Source organism: Protopterus annectens, chromosome 2.part2 (assembly GCF_019279795.1).
Source record: "Protopterus annectens isolate FY-2018-M chromosome 2.part2, PAN1.0, whole genome shotgun sequence".
In the NCBI taxonomy this organism is placed as follows: domain Eukaryota; kingdom Metazoa; phylum Chordata; order Ceratodontiformes; family Protopteridae; genus Protopterus; species Protopterus annectens.
The window spans coordinates 376,198,193-376,219,908 of NC_056730.1; the positions used below are offsets into that span (position 1 = coordinate 376,198,193).

Sequence of the window (21,716 nt, forward strand, 5' to 3'; positions counted from 1 at the left end):
ATAAAATATATTTGTAACTTCAACATTTTTACATAAACAATAAATTAATTGATGTCATACATACCATGCACAGTCAAAAAATGTATATTTATATAATATATATATATATATATATATATATATATATATATATATATATATATATATATATATATATATATATATATACTATAAAACTTCATGAACCTATCAATTTGTTAATACATTTAGAAAAGCATTTAAAAAAGCATTAGAGTTGATGTATGTGTTAGTGCTTATATATTAAAAAGACCATTTGTATTTATAAATATTTATAACAAAACCAAAGTTTTTTGTTTGGTGGGGAGCTGAATGTTGCATAAAAAATTGTTATAAATGCATAAAAAATTATTACATAATAAATTATTTTAGGTGCCATTTCCTACCTGCCTATCTAAAATATGTTACAATAAAATGTATCATAGCTACCTTGTAGGTTAAAATATTAAAATATTTAAAACACAGCCATAGATATAAATACTTATATACATAAATAAAAATATATTAAATAACATTTAAACACTTATAAAATTATTAAATAACTACTATATATAAACTTAGACATATAAAATACTATATATAAAAAGTACATGAATTCACTAACTTAATTGCAATAAGGGTTTAATAGAGATAAATTCATTAAGTCCAGGCTCTCATTCCTTAAAAGAGGAGACAGAAAGTTATAACTTATAAAAAATAATACTGAATAATAATTCATGATTACACACACACACACATACACACACACACACACACACACACACACACACACACACACACACACACACACACACACACACACACACACATATACACACACACACTCACACGCATACATGCCTAGTGCCAGCACACTGAGTCTACAATCTCCCCTTCCATATACTCTCATAGTAAGCATGCAATCAAATACAATTAGACTAACACCTACTGTTTAAGAAATCACATACACACAGTACGTTATATTACTTGTGAGGATTGTCATTCTAAGCATGATGAAAATGTTAAATGATAAATGCTCTGCCTTTTTTTCAAGAAAATTTGAACCTTATATAAAAATAGAGAGTCACAGACTCAAAAGCTGCTTATACATTCAGAGACATATTCGATTGTTGCAAGATCATTCTTAGTTGGGAACTATTTTCCTTAGCTATTTTATAAGTGAATTTGTCACTAAATGTCTTGTGAATTTCTGTGTTCTACACTGATCTACCTCCCAGATAAAAGGTCAAGAAGTATGACTAATACTGGATACAGCACTCATGTTCTGGTCCTTTACATGTCGAGATTACAACCATGCCCTAGGTTTTTCTTTTTAACATGGACATGCTTATGAATGCGGTGCAGGGAAATTTACTTTGCTCATTCCCAACATATTCCCATCACATCCTGAGGTTTTTTGCTGCTGTTTTTTTTTTTTTTTTTTTTTTTTTTTACTTCTCCAAGGGCTGTTAAAGGATGCCAGTACAACAGCCAAGGGAATTAATCAATGAACAATCATTTAAGGTTATTTTGCTAAAACAATACAGATGTACACAATACTAAACATTTTAGAGATATATAATGACAGATGGACAGAAAGAATTCATTTTATTAATTTGTTACTTAATGTATGTTTTACTGTTCAAATTCATTTATTCCTGCTTTAATGATCACTCAGTATCAAGATGTGAAACAAAATCCAATCCAAATATGCCAAATCAAGAAAATGTAAAAGAACCCTTTTATTTTGCTAAGTAAATCACTTTTTAACTTTTAAATACATTTATCATTGCTTTAATAATGCAAGCATTCCTACTTTATCAATATTGTTTTTGAGTCTAGAAACAGCAACACTTCTAACTCGCTATATGCAAGGCAACATAAATGTAATATAAGCACAACATTACAAAGTTGGAAAACACAGCCATTATACAACTTTAGGTGACCACCCCAAAAAAAACAAAAAACATATAAGATCTTATCATTATGCAATCATGAATAAGTCTTCACACATACTAAGAACCTCGCCAGTGCTATATTCTGCCAAACATCAGAAGCTGGACCAAAAGGAAAATGTTATTAATACTTACTCTCAGCTGCAGCAAACATGAACAAGGAATCAAAAAACTTGCTTCAAGAAGACAGCTGGCAAACATTCAAATAACTTACCTACAGAGGGAAAACAGAACAAAACAAACTTAAGTACAGAGAACATTGCACATACATGTATATCAAAGCAAATGTACAACATAGGTAATTATGAAATATAGTGATATCACTCACATTACCTGTCTTGATGTTTTTAAAGTCTCTACTATTGTCAACTGCTTCATAATCTGTGAGATTCAAAGGATTATAAGTATGTCTACTAAAACTGAGATTAGGTTTGTCAGATCACTTTCTCAGCAGGATAGTGGTGGGGAATGCCTACCTGATAGCTTCATTTCCTAATTGTGCATTCTTTATAAACCACTTTAGGAAGTCTCTATGCCAGTTAGGCAATTCATTAACTCCTTCCCATGTAAGTGCCTCTATAGTTATATAAACATTGATATCCCTTTATATGGGCAGCCCTGAAGCAGAGGATTTTGCCACATATGACACTACACCACCCAAAACGCTTTCCCCCCAAACTACCATCATTCAGTTGACCATAATGCTGTCATTTCAATAAACAAATTCTTCATTGCAGAATTCATAGAGAACAAATATACCAAAACACCAAACCTCAAAAAATAAAGGGTTTTGTTAAACCCCCAAAAATTCTTAAAACAAAGTTTTCAACAACATTAAAACATATAGAAGAGCATTTTTCAGGAGAGCAAGTCCCCTGCACCCTGACACCCTCTGCTAGTTATATATATCAACTCCAAAACCACACAACAATCAAGAGAAGGAGAAATTCCAACACAATACTGACTGTTGATCTCTGCAAAAACATATGCTGCAAGAAAATAATCAGTGTAAGTGAAATGAATGCATCCTTTCACTTACACTGAGAAAACACATCAGACTGCTCTAACCTGAGCACTTTGCAGCATTCAACAAAATCATTGTTGATGTAATGCTGCAAATGGCTTTAAAGTAATGGAGGACTGAAGTAGCCCTAATAGTTCACCTGTTATGTGTGATACAAAGCAGCATAATTCATTCCTAGTGTGGATATATACCTATCTTCTTTACACATCCATTCAATGGCTTAACTTTGACAGCAACATTTTCCAACATATAAAAATTCTGTTAAAATTAAACTGGGATTGTCTCCATTTATATGGCAAACCCACCTCACACTTTCTGTTACATTCAGTCATACACAATAAGGTTTCACTGATCTTCTTTACTGAACCCTCACTACAGTTCCTCTATTATGTAGAGCTCTCTCCCAAAGAAATTCATTGTCCTCCTGAAATCACTCTCTGCAATACTCACACATTAATAATGCACATATTTATGCTCATACTTATTAGTAATGCACATATTTATTCTCATACTCATTAAAAATGCACATATTGGGGCCGGAGCCTAGATGGCCAACTGAGAGCAGTGAATTTTGAGAGCTCCATAAACTAGTATAATAATATAGAAAAATTTTATTATTTTCAAGTTTAAAATGTCAGAAATCTAGAGATAAACTACTAAACTATACAAATATCGATTTTGGTGGAGATATACAAAAATTTTCCTGTCAAGTAACTTGATGATATATTGAGTCACTGAATATGAACAACTCAAGGAATTATCATCCAAATGCTACTTTGAAAAATAACTGCAATTGATGACATCTACCTTACAGGTACTATCTTTGAAGATGGATGGCTTTAAAAATGACTTAGAAAACCTCAAATTAAATTCTCAAAAACAGACTGATACTCTTAAAGAACTATTACAACAACACCATACAAAAATAACAAATATAGAGACTTCTCTAAATGACATTGAAGAGAGACTCAGAGAGGAAAAATTCCAAACAGAATTTCTGCTTAAACAGAATACATGGCTGCTTAACAAAATAGATGACTAAGAAAACAGGGAAAGGAGACACAACATAAGGATCTTTGGTCTGCCTGAAAACACTGAAGGAGAAGACATTATTTCATTCTTAACCTAGATTCCTGAATTTTTAGACTTGAAAGAGGGACTTTCATTTGGAATTGAAAGGGCACATAGAGCACTGAGGAAACCTGCTTCTAACTCAACAAATACTCCTAGATCCATAGTTATAAAATTTCTTTCATTTCTGGATAAGGAACTAATATTAAAATCTGCTTGGATAAAATCACCCTTAAAATACAATCAAAGCCTGATAAGGTATGACAATGATTATTCTGCCAGAATAATAGAACAAAGGAAAAAAGTCTGGCCAATAATAAAACTGTTGAAACAAAACAACATTAAAGCACAGATGGCCTTTCCAGCCAAGATAAAAATACTTTTTGCCAATGAGCTGAGAACCTTTAATGACTTAGAAGAAGCTACTATATTAATCAAAAACAACAACAACATAGCGTCTATCCTAAAAGAAATGGAATGGATGGCCCCTACTCTTAAAACAATAAAAGAAACAAATCCTTGGACTGATGCTAGAAAGAAGAAACAAAAAACTGATTCCAAGATAGCCATCCCAAAAAACTAACTCTTACAACTACATCTCTCAAAGTATCAACTGATATGGTACATCACTTGTCATCTATTTTTATTTTAAAAGAAAAAGGAGGGTTTCTTAAACAACTGAGAAACGGTAATGATTTATTCAGAATGTTCAGAGTTCAACAATTCTTCACAAACAAAGGTAGGTTAAGATGGGTTACTATTTACGTTATATATAAGTCAAACAAAGCAATATATAATATAAACATAGACGTTTCTATTCCCCTACTTGAACTCAATGAATACTTATCTTGTTCATTTATTTTACTTATAATAATTTAAGTAATTAATTAACTAATTTAACAAGGTTCCATTCATCAGAGTTCAGACTCAAATGTAACAAATTAACATCATATATAATAGCAGTAACAGTAGAGTGTTTTGAAAAAAAAAATGCTGTTATGGAGACTAATGCCTTCTTCAGTTAAAGTATGATTTAGAAATGTCATGTATATCCTGGTAATAATAGTAGCAAGCTCTTAGTATAAATGCCATCATTATTCTGTCTAAATATAGTTAACATCAATTATGGCAGGTATCACAGCTACGAGTGCTGTTTGATCAATCCTGATATGGCGTGTGTGAATGCAGCTGTGTCTGGCAGCTAGTACAAATGTCATTATTCTGTCTAAACATAGTTAATATCAACTATGGCAGGTATCATAGCTTTGAGTGCTGTTTGATTAAGCCTGACATGGTGTGTGGATGCAGCTGTGTCTGGCAGCTGTTGTATGTTGCCGTTTTCGTCTCCGGGAAGCTGTGGGTTGCAGCTTGTGATCAAGGTTTACTGATGCTTGTGTACTAAGAAGAGACATTTGGTGTTTTAGCCTGGATCCAGGGGAAGGGGGTGGATAAAACTGCGATTTGGGATATTTTGGCAGAGAGTAGTTTGTTTATACATCTGCTGAGTGAGAGGTGGGAAGGCTGGAAGAATGTGTTATCTCTTGTGGTGGCTTGTTGGGAGTTTTTTTTTTTTATCTGTTTGCTCTCTGTTCTTTTCCTGGCTGCTGCCTTGCTGAAAGGGAGGGAATTTAGGCTTGAAGTTGCAGTGAAGTGAAGCTTTGCTTCAGGTACATCGCAAGCCTCTGGTATGCAGTACACAGACACACTAACAGAAACAGAGGCTCCCAGGTTGCTATGGTAATGGAGACAGAGTGACACTAATGCTTAATGGCTCTGAGGAGCCTCTGAGATGATTCTTGGCAAATATATATATATATATACAGTTTCCTATGAAACCGTCAAAGTAACATTACAGCGACTCTCGGAACATCGAGACTACTACATCGAAAGTTGGAATCAGTGAAAACGAAAACCATCCAGTTACAGAACATCGAGTTTACGGAACATGTATTACCATGACACAGAAATAGGCGTGTTTCCTTTTCAGCTTCGATATCATGGTAATACATGTTCCGTAAACTCGATGTTCTGTAACTGGACGGTTTTCTTTTTCGCTGATTCCAGCTTTCAATGTAGTAGTCTCGATGTTCCAGCTTTCAATGTAGTAGTCTCGATGTTCCGAGAGTCGCTGTAATGTTACTTCGATGGTTTCATAGGAAACCATATATACATACATATATACACACACATGTAAAATAAAAGGACCGTTTTAAACCACATGTACACATATTGATGGTCTCCCAACACTTCATTTAGCTCATTAAGTTGATTCTTGATAAAAAAATTTAAAAAAAGTGCAATTTTATATTTAAAATGCATTTTGGTCCAAACACATTAAGGACTTACATAAGAGTGGATGTCTGCGTTATTGTGAAAGAATAAGAGCACCTGGTATTTTGCAGTACCCTTAGCATTTGCAGTGGTCTGGGACGTGAGCTTGCTCGGACGTGTTGGGCATATGGGGATAGCTGATTCCAGGGGTGTTTGGGGTTGCCAGGAAGTGCTAGAGAGTCATCAGATTTCCTTCATGGAAATATCTGTGGGAATGGAAGGTGTGTTGAGTGGCTCACTGGCAGAGTGGCCACTACATGGAACAGGCTGGTAAAATGGAACAGGATAAATATTGGTTTGGATATTTTAAGAACAGCCTGGAAACCCACCACATGAACTAGTGAATGGTATTCTGGCAAAAGTGGATAGGCATTGTTGCCCATGCTTGAAGTACTGATATGTGTGTATGTAAGGATGGCAATATACTTATAACAAATATGAAACTAGAAGGGTCATAATTTAAAGTCTATGGACTGTATAAACATGCTTGGAAGGAGGTAAGAATAAGCATTACAGCTTGTGGAATCTCTAACTAAGCAACAGCCAAAAAAAACACACACACACACACACACACACACACACACACACACACACACACACACACTAGTTATGTAATGTATGATCTTAGTAAATCTAGACATAAAATATACAATTGACATATAAGATGAAGCAGTCTGCTGAATTTAGATATTAAATACAGGATTTAATAACATGGGCTTGTGTATAATAACACTACTGTCTTAACTTGTCATAAATGACATACACTACATTGAACATCAAGGGGAAGCATGATGATTTTCTTATATAAGTAAATATGCATAACAAGTCATGTAATTGCTTTAACTTGAATTGTAGTTTTTGTAACCCATCTTGACCATATATAATACTTAAGCAGTTACCAAGGTAACTAATGTTTTATGCATGACATCAACTAACAGAGTTGTTCAAGAGAAACAATAGAAGCCTGAACTTGAAATGTGATAAAATGTAACAATCATATTCTGAACAAATAGTATTAAATTGACAATATTTATTTTTATTTTACATTTGTTAACCGGGAAAGTCCGACTGGACACATAACCATTTTCAGCGGAGGCCCAGGGAGAAAAGCTCCAGTAGCATAACATACAAGAAATTTCAAAAGAATATTATACAGAGATATAAGTTCCTTGGGAACATAAGTCAGATATAGTTTAACACTTCATTTAGTAAAGTCATCAGGGTAAGATTATACAGTAATCCAACAGTAGGGTTTGTATAGATTATAATAAATAGACAAAGACATTAATTCAATTTTTTTTCTCCTAAATTGTGAGTACTCTCAGTATTTCATTACAGAAATAGCTGGGGTCATTAAACTTTACAGAGAAGGGAATTAGGGGATCTTTAGTAGAATATTTGAACAAGTTATTGGTGCAGATTAACCTGGGGAGTAGCATGAACATAGCCAATTGTTTGAGAAGTGGGTTCTCAGGAGTTTCTTAAATTGAGTAGTGGAGGTAGTAGAGGTTATTTGGTTAGGTAGAGAGTTCCAGGTTTTGACAATAGTGCATGCAAAGAGAGATTTGCCAGCATAATTTTTGTGTCTGATAATGCTTATTAGATTCTGGGAACTAGATTGTAAAGCTCTGGTAGGGATGTGGGGGTTAATTAAATATTGCAGAGCAGGGTTTTTTCTGGAAGGTAGAAGAGATTATGTGCTATTGTGAGTTGATTGAACAGAAGTAGTTGAGATAGCTTGAGCCAATTGAGTTGGTTAAGGGCAAGACAGTGGTGGGATTTGTAAGAGATCTGTAGCGAACTTGGCTATTTTATTATAACGAGATTCCATTTTGTTCAGATCACTTTGGAGGAGATTAGTAAGGATGGGAGAGACATAGAGAAGGATGCATAAGAGATGAGTTCTTGCAATAGTAGCTTTGGTTTGTTTTGTGATAAACTGTTTGTTACTATAGAAAAGTCCTAGCTTTTTATTAACTTTCGTAATGGTTTGTGCTATATGAATGTCAAGGTTAATGTCTATTTCTACACCTAACAGTTTAGTGTGTGCAGTTGGGAGTGATTTGAATGTTATCTTTGGAGTGAATGGTGAAACTGTTGTTGAGGGAAGGAGCATGACCTGGGCCGAAAATAATTAGTTTAGTTTTTTTCGGGTTAAGAATAAGTTTGGTGTTTGAGAATCATGTTTCAGCTAGAGTAAAAGTGTGTTGGGTGAGGGTTTGCAGTGCATTTACGGTGGGGGCGGCACTTATAAGTGTTGTGCCATCTGCATATTGTACCACTGATGCTGTGAGTGAGGAGGAATTGATTTGGTTAGTGAATAGTGAAAACAGTAGTGGGCCAAGGATGGATCCTTGAGGGACACCTATGGATACTTGCAGCAGGGGGGACAGCTGGTCATAGGACTGCTTGCTGCTGACCAGATAAGTAGCTAGTAAACCATGATATAGTAGAGGGGCTGAGGTTTAGGGTAGATAGAGTTTGGAGAAGAATATTATGGTCTACCATGTCAAAGGCTTTAGATAAGTCTAAGAAAATGGAAGATACAAAGAGTCCCTTGTTTCTTGTGTGGTTAACTATATCTGTAAATGACAGTAATGCTGTGGTGGTGCTGTAGGATGGTCTAAAGCCATGCTGAGTTTTGGAGATTAAGTTGTTTTGTAAAAGGTACTGAAGTAGTTGGGAATGGACAACTCTTTCTAATATATTGGAGAGAGGTGAGAGAATTGTGATTGGGAAGTAGTTGGCGAGTTCTGAGGAGTTACCCCCTTTGTGCACTGGAAAGATATGTGATGTTTTCCACAGGGTGGGGACTTTGACCTCTGTGAGTGACCTGTTTATGAGGATGGACATGGGATTGACTATGGTGTCTGCTGCTATCTGAAGGAATTCGGCTGGTAGGGTGTCAGCTGCTAGTGTAGTTCGTTTGAGTTTCTTAAGGAGCTTGAAAATTGCTTTAGTGGATACAGGGTGTAGGGAAACATTGTTGTAATTATTTTGAGTAATAGGGTGTGTTTTGCTAGTACCTGGTATAGGGCCATTAGTGGCATTGAGTGCATTGGTTAGAGTTTGAACTGTCTCGGTAAAGAACTTGTTAAATTGTGTGGGAATATTGTCATGGTTATTTGGTAGTACTGGGGTTGGGGTAGTGGCTTTAGCTGGGTGGATTACACCATTTATTGTAGCCCAAAATTTCTTTGGGTTACTGGCATATCTTTCTTGCATGTTTTTGTAATAGTTACTTTTGTCTAGTTTGATTTGTTTTTTTGATTTGTTGCGAAGTTCTTGGTAGGTATGCCTCAGGTTACTGGTTTTGTTCTTTTGATATAGACTCTGAGTCAGATCCCTCTCTTTCATTATAGTCTTGGTATCTTTAATTAACCATGGAGCATAGTTAGTTTTCAGTCTTATAGTTCATGGGGGGGCATGATAGTTTAGGATTTGTAGGAAAGTGGAGTTAAAGTACTGTATGGCCTCATCTAGAGATAGTAGTTTTAGGGGTGTCCAGTTACAGTTTTGCAGTGAATTGATGAAGTCAGTTGTTTTAAACATCTTTTTATTACGTATTACCCTGAGGTTGGGTTGGCTTGTGTAATGCAGTCTGTTGCGAATTAGGTAGGTCAGTTGATGATCACTTAGACTATCAGGTAGACAGCTAGAGTGGGGTTAGATAACAGAATCCAGTCTAAGATTAATTCACGTTTTGAGGTTTTGTCTGTTCTGGTTGGGGTAGATATAATTTGGGTACATCTATGGAGGTTACTGTGGGTTGTTTGAGTGTGGCTAGAGCAGTTCAGCCAGTCAATATTAAAGTCACCTAATAGTACAGTTTCTTGTAGCAAGGAGTTTGAGGTCCAGTTTAGTAGGCTTTCCATTATAGTAGTGTTATTGCCTGTGGAATGTAGCCACCTGCAATAATTATATGTTTGTTTGAGTTTAGCTTTAGTTTGGCAGGGATTAGTTCAACATCTTTGATTTATTGGGTGTTATAATCAATTTGTTCAATGCTGAGATGATTTTGGAACAATATTGCTACCCCTCCTCCCTTTTTCTCTACTCTATCTTGCCGTATATTATAGCCAGGGGCTGTGATCTCATTATTAGGGTGTTCTGGTTTAAGCCATGTTTTAGTTACCACAGCAATTTCTGGTTTATATACAGCTAGTAGGGCATGAAGGTCCTGAATTTTGTTAAGTATACTTCTTGCATTTATGTTTTTGAAGAGGAGAGAGGAGATAGGTCTATAGTATAGGGGATTTAGCTGATTAGAGTCTGTGTTGGGTGTTGTGGTGGGTCCTGGATTGGGGTGAATGTCACCACAGCGAATGAGTTTGTGGAGCAGGAGAAGATTAAATTACTACACAAACTAGCTAAATTGTGTTTGTCTTAGTGAGGAGTGAGGGTTATTTCTGACTGACAGTTTGTAGTGGGAGCAAGAGATTGATCTAGAGGAGGTGAGGTCTAGTGGTGGGATAGGGGAATTACAAATTTTCGAGGGAGTAGATACAGGTTTGGTTTGCCATGGGGAGTACTGATATGTAGTTGAGTGTGGTAAGAGGAGAGGTAGGAGAGCAGGAGAAGGGTGATGATAGTAAATAGGTAGAGCAGTGCTTTTAGAAAGTGGGACTGTTTGTAGTTCATCCTGAAAAGCAAAGAGTGTTTAAGGATAGTATTTTAAAGTATGTGGGTCTGGTATTCTAATAAGGAGTGAGTGTAAGGGTGTGGTGAAGGGTGTTGGTTTGTGAGTGATGTGTGTGGTGTGAAACCTTAATTGGTGACAGCGAACTGATGTTGGGTGTGGTGCTTAACTATAAATGTAATATGGGGGTGTGTGGGAATGGGGGTAGGGTAGGGGAGCGGAGTGGAGTCCGAGCGAAGTGAGGGCAGAACGGAGCAGGCCAGAACCCTGTACCTGAGAAACAATCAGTGCAAATGTGCTCTGATACAAGAAAAAAGTTATCAATGTTGTAAAACAACGTTCTGTTTAATACAAGGATTAGTTGGGCAGGGGAAAATTATTATTTAAGTTGGGTGATGTATTTCTTTTTTAATAGTGAGTAGTGGGAGAGCTAGATTCATACCAGAAAATGGTTGGGTTGTACAACAGCTGCCGTCCTGAGTGAGGCTAGTAGCAGAGGTATTACTAATAAACGCCAGCTAGAGTTCTGAGCTTAGCTAGTATATTTTAGGTAGCTAAGAGTGCTACAGGACGTATAATATTGTACAATCAAATATACAGTTATAGGGTACAACATCCAGGTTTCTTTCCTGGCTGTTAAGTCTGTCACAGTTTAATTGTGTCCCTACTTGGGTTTAGTGGCTTCTGTCGCACTTTGGTATTGCTACAGATACGGGACTGTTCAGTAGGATGGCAGGGACTGTGTAACTATGGAATAAGAAAGGAGGATAAATTCAGCTGAAAAGGTGCAAAATATGTAGACAGGCTAGAAGTTCACAAACTATGATAGTAGCATTTAGAGTTATAACACCAGTATTCAACTTAACTCATGCATTTACAGTATAATATGCAGTCTCTATAATCAAGCGTTTAAACAAGTTCTGCCTGACCAAACCATGTGAAGCAAGTTAGTATCAGCTTTTAAATGGCTCTGGACAGTGTTAAATGCATCCGTTGGCTCAGTTCTATGTCCCTTAGTTAGGCAATAAAGGTTAATGAATATCTAAAGACAGAGAACTACAAAATCCAATAAAGTCATTTGCAATTCATCATTGCGGTGAATGCAGGCAGATAACAAGTATCGCAACATGAGGTGTTTCAAAAGAACCGTTTCCAATTCAAGCCAAACAAGGATTTGCAATGCAAGCAATTACAAACATGTTCTGCTTAAAGCAAACCATGTGCAGCAAGGAAATATCATCCTATAGATGGCTCTAGATAGTATTATTTGCATCCGTTGTCTCAGTTCTATGCCCCTTAGTTAGGCTATAAGGGATAGTGATTAATATAGAGAAATACAAAACCCAATAAGTACCATGTAGTTAATCATAGCAATAAACTCAGGCAGTGAACAAGCAACGCAACATGAGGGTCTTCAAATACACTTGCTTCTAGTTCAATCCAAACAAGTAGTTACATACATCGGTTGACTTAAAAAATGCTTCTATCAGTAAAAAGTAAAAATATCAGTTCCCACACATTCAACAACACTGTAATGTGCTTGGGAATGTTACCTACAACCAATATTACTGCATGTTGGCCTTTAAATGCCAATAGTGAAAAACATTACAGAAAACTTACTATAAGAAGCTCTCACATCAGGGTGCGCGGCTATTGTTAGTTTTAAAAATAGTGCTGGGGGTTTATCAAACCTCAGGATGTCTACTACTGGATGGGGGGAGGGGTTTGACGTCTTGCTAGCCAACTGGAGGGGAAAGCATGCACCAGAACCCTGTATCTGAGAAACAATCAGTGCAAATGTGCTCTGATACAAGAAAAAAGTTATCAAGGTTGTAAAACAATGTTCTGTTTGATACAAGTAAACCCTCAGGATTAGTTAGGTAGGGGAAAATTTAGGTGTACTTCTTTTTTAATAGTGAGCAGTGGGAGAGCTAGGTTCAGACCAGAAAATGGTCGGGTTGTACAACAGCTGCCGTACTGAGTGAGGCTAGTAGCAGGAGTATTACTAATAAACGCCAGCTAGAGTTCTGAGCTTAGCTAGTATACTTTAGGTAGCTAAGAGAGCTACAGCATGTATTATATTGTACAATCAAATATACAGTTATAGGGCACAACATACAGGTTTCGTTCCTGGCTGATACATCTGTCACAGTGTCCCGACTTGGGTTTACTGGCTTCTGACACACTTTGGTATCTCTACAGATACGAGGCTGTTCAGTAGGATGGCAGGGACTGTGTAAAGGTTTCTTTCCTGGCTGTTAAGTTTGCCACAGTGTCCCGACTTGGGTTTACTGGCTTCTGACGGACTTTGGTATCTCTATAGATATGGGGCTGTTCAGTAGGATGGCAGGGACTGTGTAAAGGTTTCTTTCCTGGCTGTTAAGTCTGTCACAGTTTAATTGTGTCCTGACTTAGGTTTACTGGCTTCTGAAGCACTTTGGTATCTCTACAGATACAGGGCTGTTCAGTAGGATGTCAGGGACTGTGTAATATCAGAAGTTCTCACATCAGGGCGCACGGCTGTTGTTTAATTAACTCAGTTTAATAACATGGGCTTGTGTATAATAACACTACTGTTTTAACTTGTCATAAATGACATACACTATATTGAACATCAAGGGGAAGCATGATGATTTTCTCATATAAGTAAATGTGCATAACGAGTCATATAATTGCTTTAACTTGAATTGTGGTTTTGTAACCCATCTTGACCATACATAATACTTAAGCTGTTACCAAGGTAACTAATGTTTTATACATGACATCAAACTGACAAATTTCTTCAAGGGAAACAATACAAGCCTGAACTAGGAATGTCACAGAATGTAACAATCACATTCTGAACAAATACTATTAAATTGACAATAATCACTTAGTTTAACCTTTGCTGATTATACAAAATGGAATGTTGCCATTTAAATCTAAAATCTTTCACTATATGCCATAAAATGGCAATTTATGAATATGGAAAGGGAACTTGTAATCATTAATCACAATAAGTGAATTTGTTGTTTTAACCTATAATTTCACTAATTTTATAATAAGAAATGACATATATGAAAATCTTTATGTGTAGGAAATGGGGGAAAAGGGATGCACTGATAATTAAAATGTACTAACTTTCATCAATGTTCACATACAACAAACTTGATGCTTTAAGCAAGTTAGCAACAAAGTGATTACTTAAATGCTGGCAAACGATGAAATATAACTTCTGATATATCCAGTAAAATACATTGTATTATAAACATTAGGTATAAATATTATTTCCATCTATTTATATTAAGCAATACATTTAAAAAGACTTCATCAATAAGGGTAAATATGTTAACTGTGTTCTATAACATTTTACTGAGGTTTTATATATGATACATCCTACTTTACTATGACTGAATTGCTTGTCATCTATCTTTCATGCAAATATTAACTGCTTATACAATAAGTAGACATTTATATTGTATTAGAATTCTGTTTAATCTACAATAGTACTATATCTGTTCAAAATAATATAAATATTGCTTATTCCTCTCACAAATATTCTTCATATGATAATTCAATTTATGGAGCTCAGATGTTCTGGATTGTGAAGGTATGAGTATTAATTTGATGGACTTGGGTTTATCCATCAGTTTAGGAATGATTATCATTCCATGGCTAGTGTGGATCTTAGTTTTGTTAACATTTATTAATTTAAATTTATTTCACAAAAACTTTTTAGTATGCCTGACCAAAACATTACTTTTTGGTAAACATTCAAAGTATAAAACTGAACATTTCCTTTAAAAGCTCAAACAAATACTTTGTAGTTATCAGAGGAAAATGTTTAATAGTCACAATAAAACAAAAAATACATAGTCTAAACAACCTAACATGGATTTAACTTTATTATCTTTAAATACCAATGGCTTAAACAATCCTAGCAAGAGATCAAATCTACTGAAATATTTAAAACTGAACAAAGCACAAATTGTCTTCCTTCAAGAAACTCATTTCAAAACAAATGACATGGAATCCTAAGGAATATATAATATTGGCGCAATCCACTTATAAGACAAAGACAAAAGGGGTAACAATTTTATGGAAAACAAATGTGATTAACCCAGAAATCATTTATAAGGATGAAGATAAAGAAGGCCTTATGGCATTAGTAATAGTTAAATATAATAACAGAATATGGACCCTAGTCAATCTAGACTGGTTCCCAGGCATTGGAACAGGAACTGTTAAAAAACACTTGGATTTCATTTCCAGCAATTATAAAGGCAACTTAATATTAGGAGGAGATTTTAACTTTATATTTGATATTTCTGAAACTACAAATAAAAGACTGCTGCGTACATTTGCTGTATCAAAAGCTTTAAACAAGTGGGTAGAATCATTTCATCTTGTAGATACTTTCAAATTTAAAGAAGATAAATATTTATTGTTTTCCCATCAAGATCACAGATTTGGTACCCAAACTAGAATAGATCAAACATTTGCTGCCCATGACTTACACTCTAAAATCATTAATTTCTCAATCACTCTCTGGCTCTTTTCAGACCACAATTCATTGATACTAGAACTTCAAAATGGGTACAAAACCATTAATCTTTAACTCCAGAATTCCAGCATATATAACCAAAGTTAAAGAGTTCAAACCCTGGTTATTATCCGAATTACAGTTCTTCTTGGATATTAATTACACCACAGAGATAAATAAAATAATGGTACGGGACTCATTAAAAGCTTACATATAAGGTAAAATCCTAACTTGGTATAAAAAAATCAGAGAATGGGATTCTGAATTATTAGATCTACAATCCAAACCTTTATCAGTAAAAGCTGAAAAAAATCAAAATCATTTGGAGATGACAAAGAAAGTAAAAGTATTAAACACAAATACAATGAAATTCTAACACATAAAACTAGTTTAGCTTTAGGAAAACTAAAAATTAATACCTTTGCCACTTTTCCCAAATATCTACATAATGTATCCTCAAGAATCAAAATACAATCAAAAGCTAATAACATTAAAAGTATCTTCCATGAACAGAAAGGGAAAAATGTCTTGGATATATGTGACATTCTTGATGCCTATAGAAATCACTATATGGAACATTTCCAAAAAGAAAATATACATATCTATCAATTAAATCTAGATAAAAAATGTTCCAATAAAAACTAGATCTGCAAGCAGCCATATCCTTCAAAGGAATTACAGATACAATAAAAGTGGGTAAATATAATAAAGCTCCAGGTATAGATGGCATAATTATGGAAATATATATACATTTTCCTTCAAAGATACTATCCCTCTTCCATAAAACTCTATTAGAAATTCAGTCACAAGCTTTAATACCACCCTCTTGGAGATATTCCTTAATCAAACCAATCCTAAAGGAAAACAAATCCCCAAACATCTGTACCTTATATAGACCTATATCATTATTAAATAATGACTATAAGATATGTATGACAATATTAACTAACAGAATGAAAATACCAATATCCAAAGCAATAAATAATGATCAAACTGGATTTATATATCATAGACACACACATGACAATATTAGAAGGATCATTTATCTTACAGATTATGTTAATAAAGACAAAGAAATTCATAATTGGCTTAGATATAGAGAAAGCCTTTGATTCCCTAAATTGGGATTATATATTCAAAATTCTAATGCTATTTGAATTTCCTCCATCCTTTGCTCATCTCCTAAAGAATATATATACAAATAATTTAGCATGTGTCAAGTTAGGTCCTTTTACCTCTGAATCTATACATATAACAAAAGGCACTAAACAAGGATGTCCCATGTCACCGATTCTATTTGCTCTGGCTATTGAAATATTGGCAGATTCAATTCGTAACAATATAAAAATCAAAGGAATAGATGTTTATGAACAATACAATTCTAAAGTAATGCTATTTGCTGATGACGTATTACTAACATTCTTCTTCTTCTTCTTTCGGCTTTTCCCGGTTAGGGGTCGCCACAGCGGATCATCTTGTCCGCACATTGATTGGCAGTGGAGTTTTACGGTGTCGAGTTGCCAGCCCGGTGCCCAACCTTCCACAGAAGGCACACTCACACGCACAACTAGGGCCAATTTAGAGTGTCCAATCCACCTGCAGCATGTCTTTGGGATGTGGGAGGAAACCGGAGCACCCGGAGGAAACCCACACGACCACAGGGAGGACATGCAGACTCCGCACAGAAGGCACCCCAGCCGGGGATCGAACCGGAGAACCTCTTGCTGTGAGGCAGCAATGCTAACCACTGCACCACTGTGGCCGCCCTATGACGTATTACTCTCATTATCTAATAAAAAAGAGACATTAGAAGAATTAGATACATAAATTGACAAATTTCACATGACTTCAGGACTCCATTTCAACAAATCAAAATTTTGATTTTTAAATTAAAAAAAGAACTGCAGACTAAGGGGGCTCACATCATAGGGAAGCCAGAATCTACCTTAAAATATCTAGAAATTGAGTTATGCAAGGATAATAATGAATTATTTTCAAAAAACTACAATAATATCATCAATGCAATTAAAATCTCTGTGGAAAAAATGAACAAAATAATATTAACATTTGAAGATAGACTACAGTTAATAAAATGGTTTTACTGCCCAAGATCCTATATATAGCCTTGGCAATACAACTGTTACCAGAAAGGAATATACTTAAAGAAATAAATACATGCCTAATAAAATGTTTATGGTTACCCAAAGGAAACAGAATAACTTTAATACATCATATTAGACCATGGAAACAGGGAGGATTAAACTTTCCTGCTATAGAAACATATATAAAAGCATCAATATCTAAAACAATCTCAAATTGGATAAGTCCAAATTACTCTGCAAATTGGAAAGAATTACTAACTGTAATATCAATAAATAAATTTGATTTACAAAAAAAAATTTCAAACAACAGATAAAAACAATTTGCCATGGCACATATGTATTAGTATGCAATATAACATAACTAAACCCACTAAAACTCGTATGATTAATGATTACATTGACTCCTTTAGGAAAATTATTAATGCAAATATAGATTTAAAAATCTGGTTTGATCTTTTAACACCATTTATAGTCACAAAGAACTTTCCACATAAAATATATAGAGAAATTATTAGTTCCTGGGAACAGAAAGGATTTGTTTGTTGGCTCCAATATATCAAAGAACTAAAGGTTTTAGATATGCAAGTAATAAAAACAACATACAAAATTCCACAACAGGACTGGCTAACTTTACAGAGTATTCTGTCATATTCACATGATTTAAGTAGAATAATTAACAATTCTCCATTTAAAGAAATACCTACATTTATGAAATACATACATGAAATTGTATATAATGATTTTTGACATGGGGAACAGTATTTCAAAATTTTACAAAATATTGATAAACTATAAAACAACACCCAAAATCTCATACTGGAACTATATAACCAAAGGACACACAATACAGTTAATTGAAGATATTAAAACAAATATTTTATTATCGATAAAATATACATCATTCACACAATACTGTAAAATGTTTAATTGGAAATGCTTGCACAGAGCATTCTTAACACCAGACAGAACCAGTAAAATTAGTTCTTCCATAAAAGGAATATGCTAGAGATGTGAGCAAGTACACAATGCAGATTGGAAACGCATTTTCTTTGATCGTGTTAAAATTAATTTTGGAATGGTATTAATAACTTTCTACAAGCTTTATTTAATGAATCATTTTATTTAACTAAAGATCTTGTATTATTAAATGTGAACAAAGGTCCTCATTTGAATAGTTCAAACATGTATCTAGTATGGACTATACTTGCAATTTCAAGGAAGTGTATAACAAGAAGATGGAATACAAACACAATACCAACTTCGGAAGACTTCTACAGGCTACTGAAGACCACAGCATTATTGGAAATTAAAATTAAAGAACTAAGGATTTATCCAAAGCCATTTATCAACAACCCTTGGGGAAAAGTCTTATTGTTGAGTGACACTATACAATAATTGATCAGACACTCTGATAATGGATTGGACATACTTATAAAGTAACTGTATACATTAAGATTTGTTATAGTGTCAGGCTAATGTAAATAGTGTACACAGTTATTTAAGATGTTATGTATAAATACTATGGAATTCATTCAAATGTATTTAAAAAATAGACATTTTTTTGAGAAGAAATGTACATATTTATGCAAAGCCAATTCTTTCTGTTCAGCCATGCCCTTTGCTCTGTCTCTCACCACATTTTAGTATTACCTGATGTTCTAGAGTTTTTGAACTCACAAAACCCATTTCCCCATTATTTCGACTGTATTTTCCCCACTCAGTTCCCTATCCATTCTTGAAAGTGGCTAGAACATCTGCCTAAGTCAACCTAAAATATTATTTCCTATTTTTGGTATTAAACATAATTTAATAGATTTACCTAATGCTTATGCATAGTCTTATTTTGATATGGAGTCCTGAAAATTAACCTTTAAAGGATGCAAATGCAGACTTCAGTTCCTATATACAGAGCCACAGTAAAGGAATTTAGTGCAGCATACTAATGTGACACTCACTCCCCTAATGCTGTGGAGCTTATAAATAATATTACATAACAAAACTATGTATTTGGAGGAATTCACCTATCACTCATGGACCAACGGAATATGGTGTGTGAAGGTGCTGAGATCGCTGCAACTTTATCAGTCTCTGAGTGGGGTGTTGTCTATATGGCAAGCTACTGTTGACATTTGTTTTCTGAATCTAACAATGCTACACTTCCTTTCATTTACTTTAAGAAAGTTTCTATTACATTATTAATGTGTACAGTTTAGCCCTCACTTCAGTAACTCAGTATTGCATGCTGAGGAAATCAGAGCATCTAGCTTGCAATCGCTGATAAATTTAGTTAGTCATAAGCAAGGCCATTAGAAAATTGTGGAAAATTTTATCAAAAAGTTAAGAAATGTTTTGTGTAAATTGTGGTTTTCAGTACACAGTCCCACTACCCTCTAACAGTTTGGTAAATTAAATGTTGTAGTTTGTATAAATCACATAGGTTACAGACTGACATATTGCCATTTCGAGGGGTTTTCAGTCTGGGCTTTCCTTCAATGCAGTGCAGAATGAGTTTTGTACAGTACCTCTTCAACACCCTCCTACATATTACAAGCGATGCTACCTTTAAATATTAAGCATTGTTATGGGTACTCCATTTTTAATGGATTACCATGGAAGCCTAATTCTATGTGCCTTTTTTGCTGAAAAAAATAATTTGTAAAAGAAATAATCAACTTTTATCTCCTCCACTACCATACATTTGGCAGTAAAAGTTAATTTTAATTACCTTTAAGTACAAAGAGCATAAAATGATAAAAACTCTGGTAAGGGTACAACTATCATGAAAACTTGATATTGCAGTCAGGTCACTTAAAATTATGAGGAATGGCTGAGCTCAGCTATCTTGAAGATATTCAGCACTTTAAACTTTAAATGAATATTTACAATGAATAGCAGAGAAATTCAGCCATACAGAAAAAAAAATACCTCACCCATGTGAATGGGGAGATTTTCACCTCTTCTTGCACCTATAGTCTAATTTTACTGGTCACTCCCTCAGGATTCATGTGATCAAGCTGTAGCATACAGCTTAAATTATGTAACAAGGCACAGACTAAACCACTTGAAAAATGACTTACCCAACCTTTCCTTACAATACACTGCAATAGTTTGTTAAACTTTTGCAACCCTTTGTTTGACTATGTAAACAGTTTCAGTAAGTTTGGTCAAAATGTAACATCATAAATTATTTAAAAAATGTGGAATTTGTGTGGAAATCAAGGGAATAATTGGGAAAATTGCAAACAAAAACCACTACACATGCAATTTTCCAGTGGCTCTTGTCATATATCTGGGTTAGTGATTTGAAGATCTGTCCTAGTACTAATCTTAAGTAGCATCACTAGTCATCATTTTGTTTCCTGAGATTACATCACTTACATTAACTATGTGAATTATATGTGGCAGTCAATTCAGTATTCATCTTACAACATATTAAAGGTCTACATTATAGGCCATTAAACCTATTTACAGTTCCACCATGGGCGACAGTGTCAAATACCTTGGTAAGATCCAGGTATGATATATGAACTTCATTTACCATTTTTACTGATTCAGTGACTTTCTCAGAGAAGTCTAATAAAATAGGCATGAGCTCCCTTTGGCAACATGTGGGTCGAAGTCAATTTGATTTTCTTTTATACCAAACCATAAGAAATCAGACATAATACAGTCTACAGCTTTGCAAATTAGGCTTGTTAGTCTGATAGGATTACAGTTCCCAGGATATGAGGTGGAGCCCACTTTATGCAGTAGGATAATAATGGCAGTTTTCCATACATCAGGGATATTTCCTGTGGCTGTGTTTAAACTGAAGAGTTTTAAGAAGGATTCAGAGAGGGCATGTTTGTTGTTGATTAAATGACTTGGTATATTGTTGTAGTCCACAGAGGTGGTGTTTTTTAGGTACAGAGAGTTCAGTTAGAACACGTTCCATCATAATATTGGGGGAGGGGTGTTTTATGTGTGAAGATGGGACCAAATGCATCTGTAGTGCAAGCATATTAGCAGTTTCTTTAGTGTCACCATGGGAAATATTATTATGAATTAATTCAGAGCATTGTTTTGTATTATTTCT

At 34.6% G+C, this 21,716-nt stretch overlaps 1 protein-coding gene across 2 annotated transcripts in view; it reads right to left on the minus strand.

Annotated features, from left to right (window-relative positions):
- The window catches only part of ARL15 (ADP ribosylation factor like GTPase 15), a 3,047,572-nt gene that overhangs the window by 776,307 nt on the left and 2,249,549 nt on the right, over positions 1 to 21,716 (minus strand). For both annotated transcript variants that reach the window (XM_044063905.1, XM_044063904.1), the window contains exon 6: positions 2,088 to 2,166. In XM_044063905.1, the coding sequence (XP_043919840.1) occupies positions 2,131 to 2,166 (36 nt within the window). In that variant the 3' untranslated portion in view covers positions 2,088 to 2,130. The remainder of the gene's footprint in view (positions 1 to 2,087; positions 2,167 to 21,716) is intronic.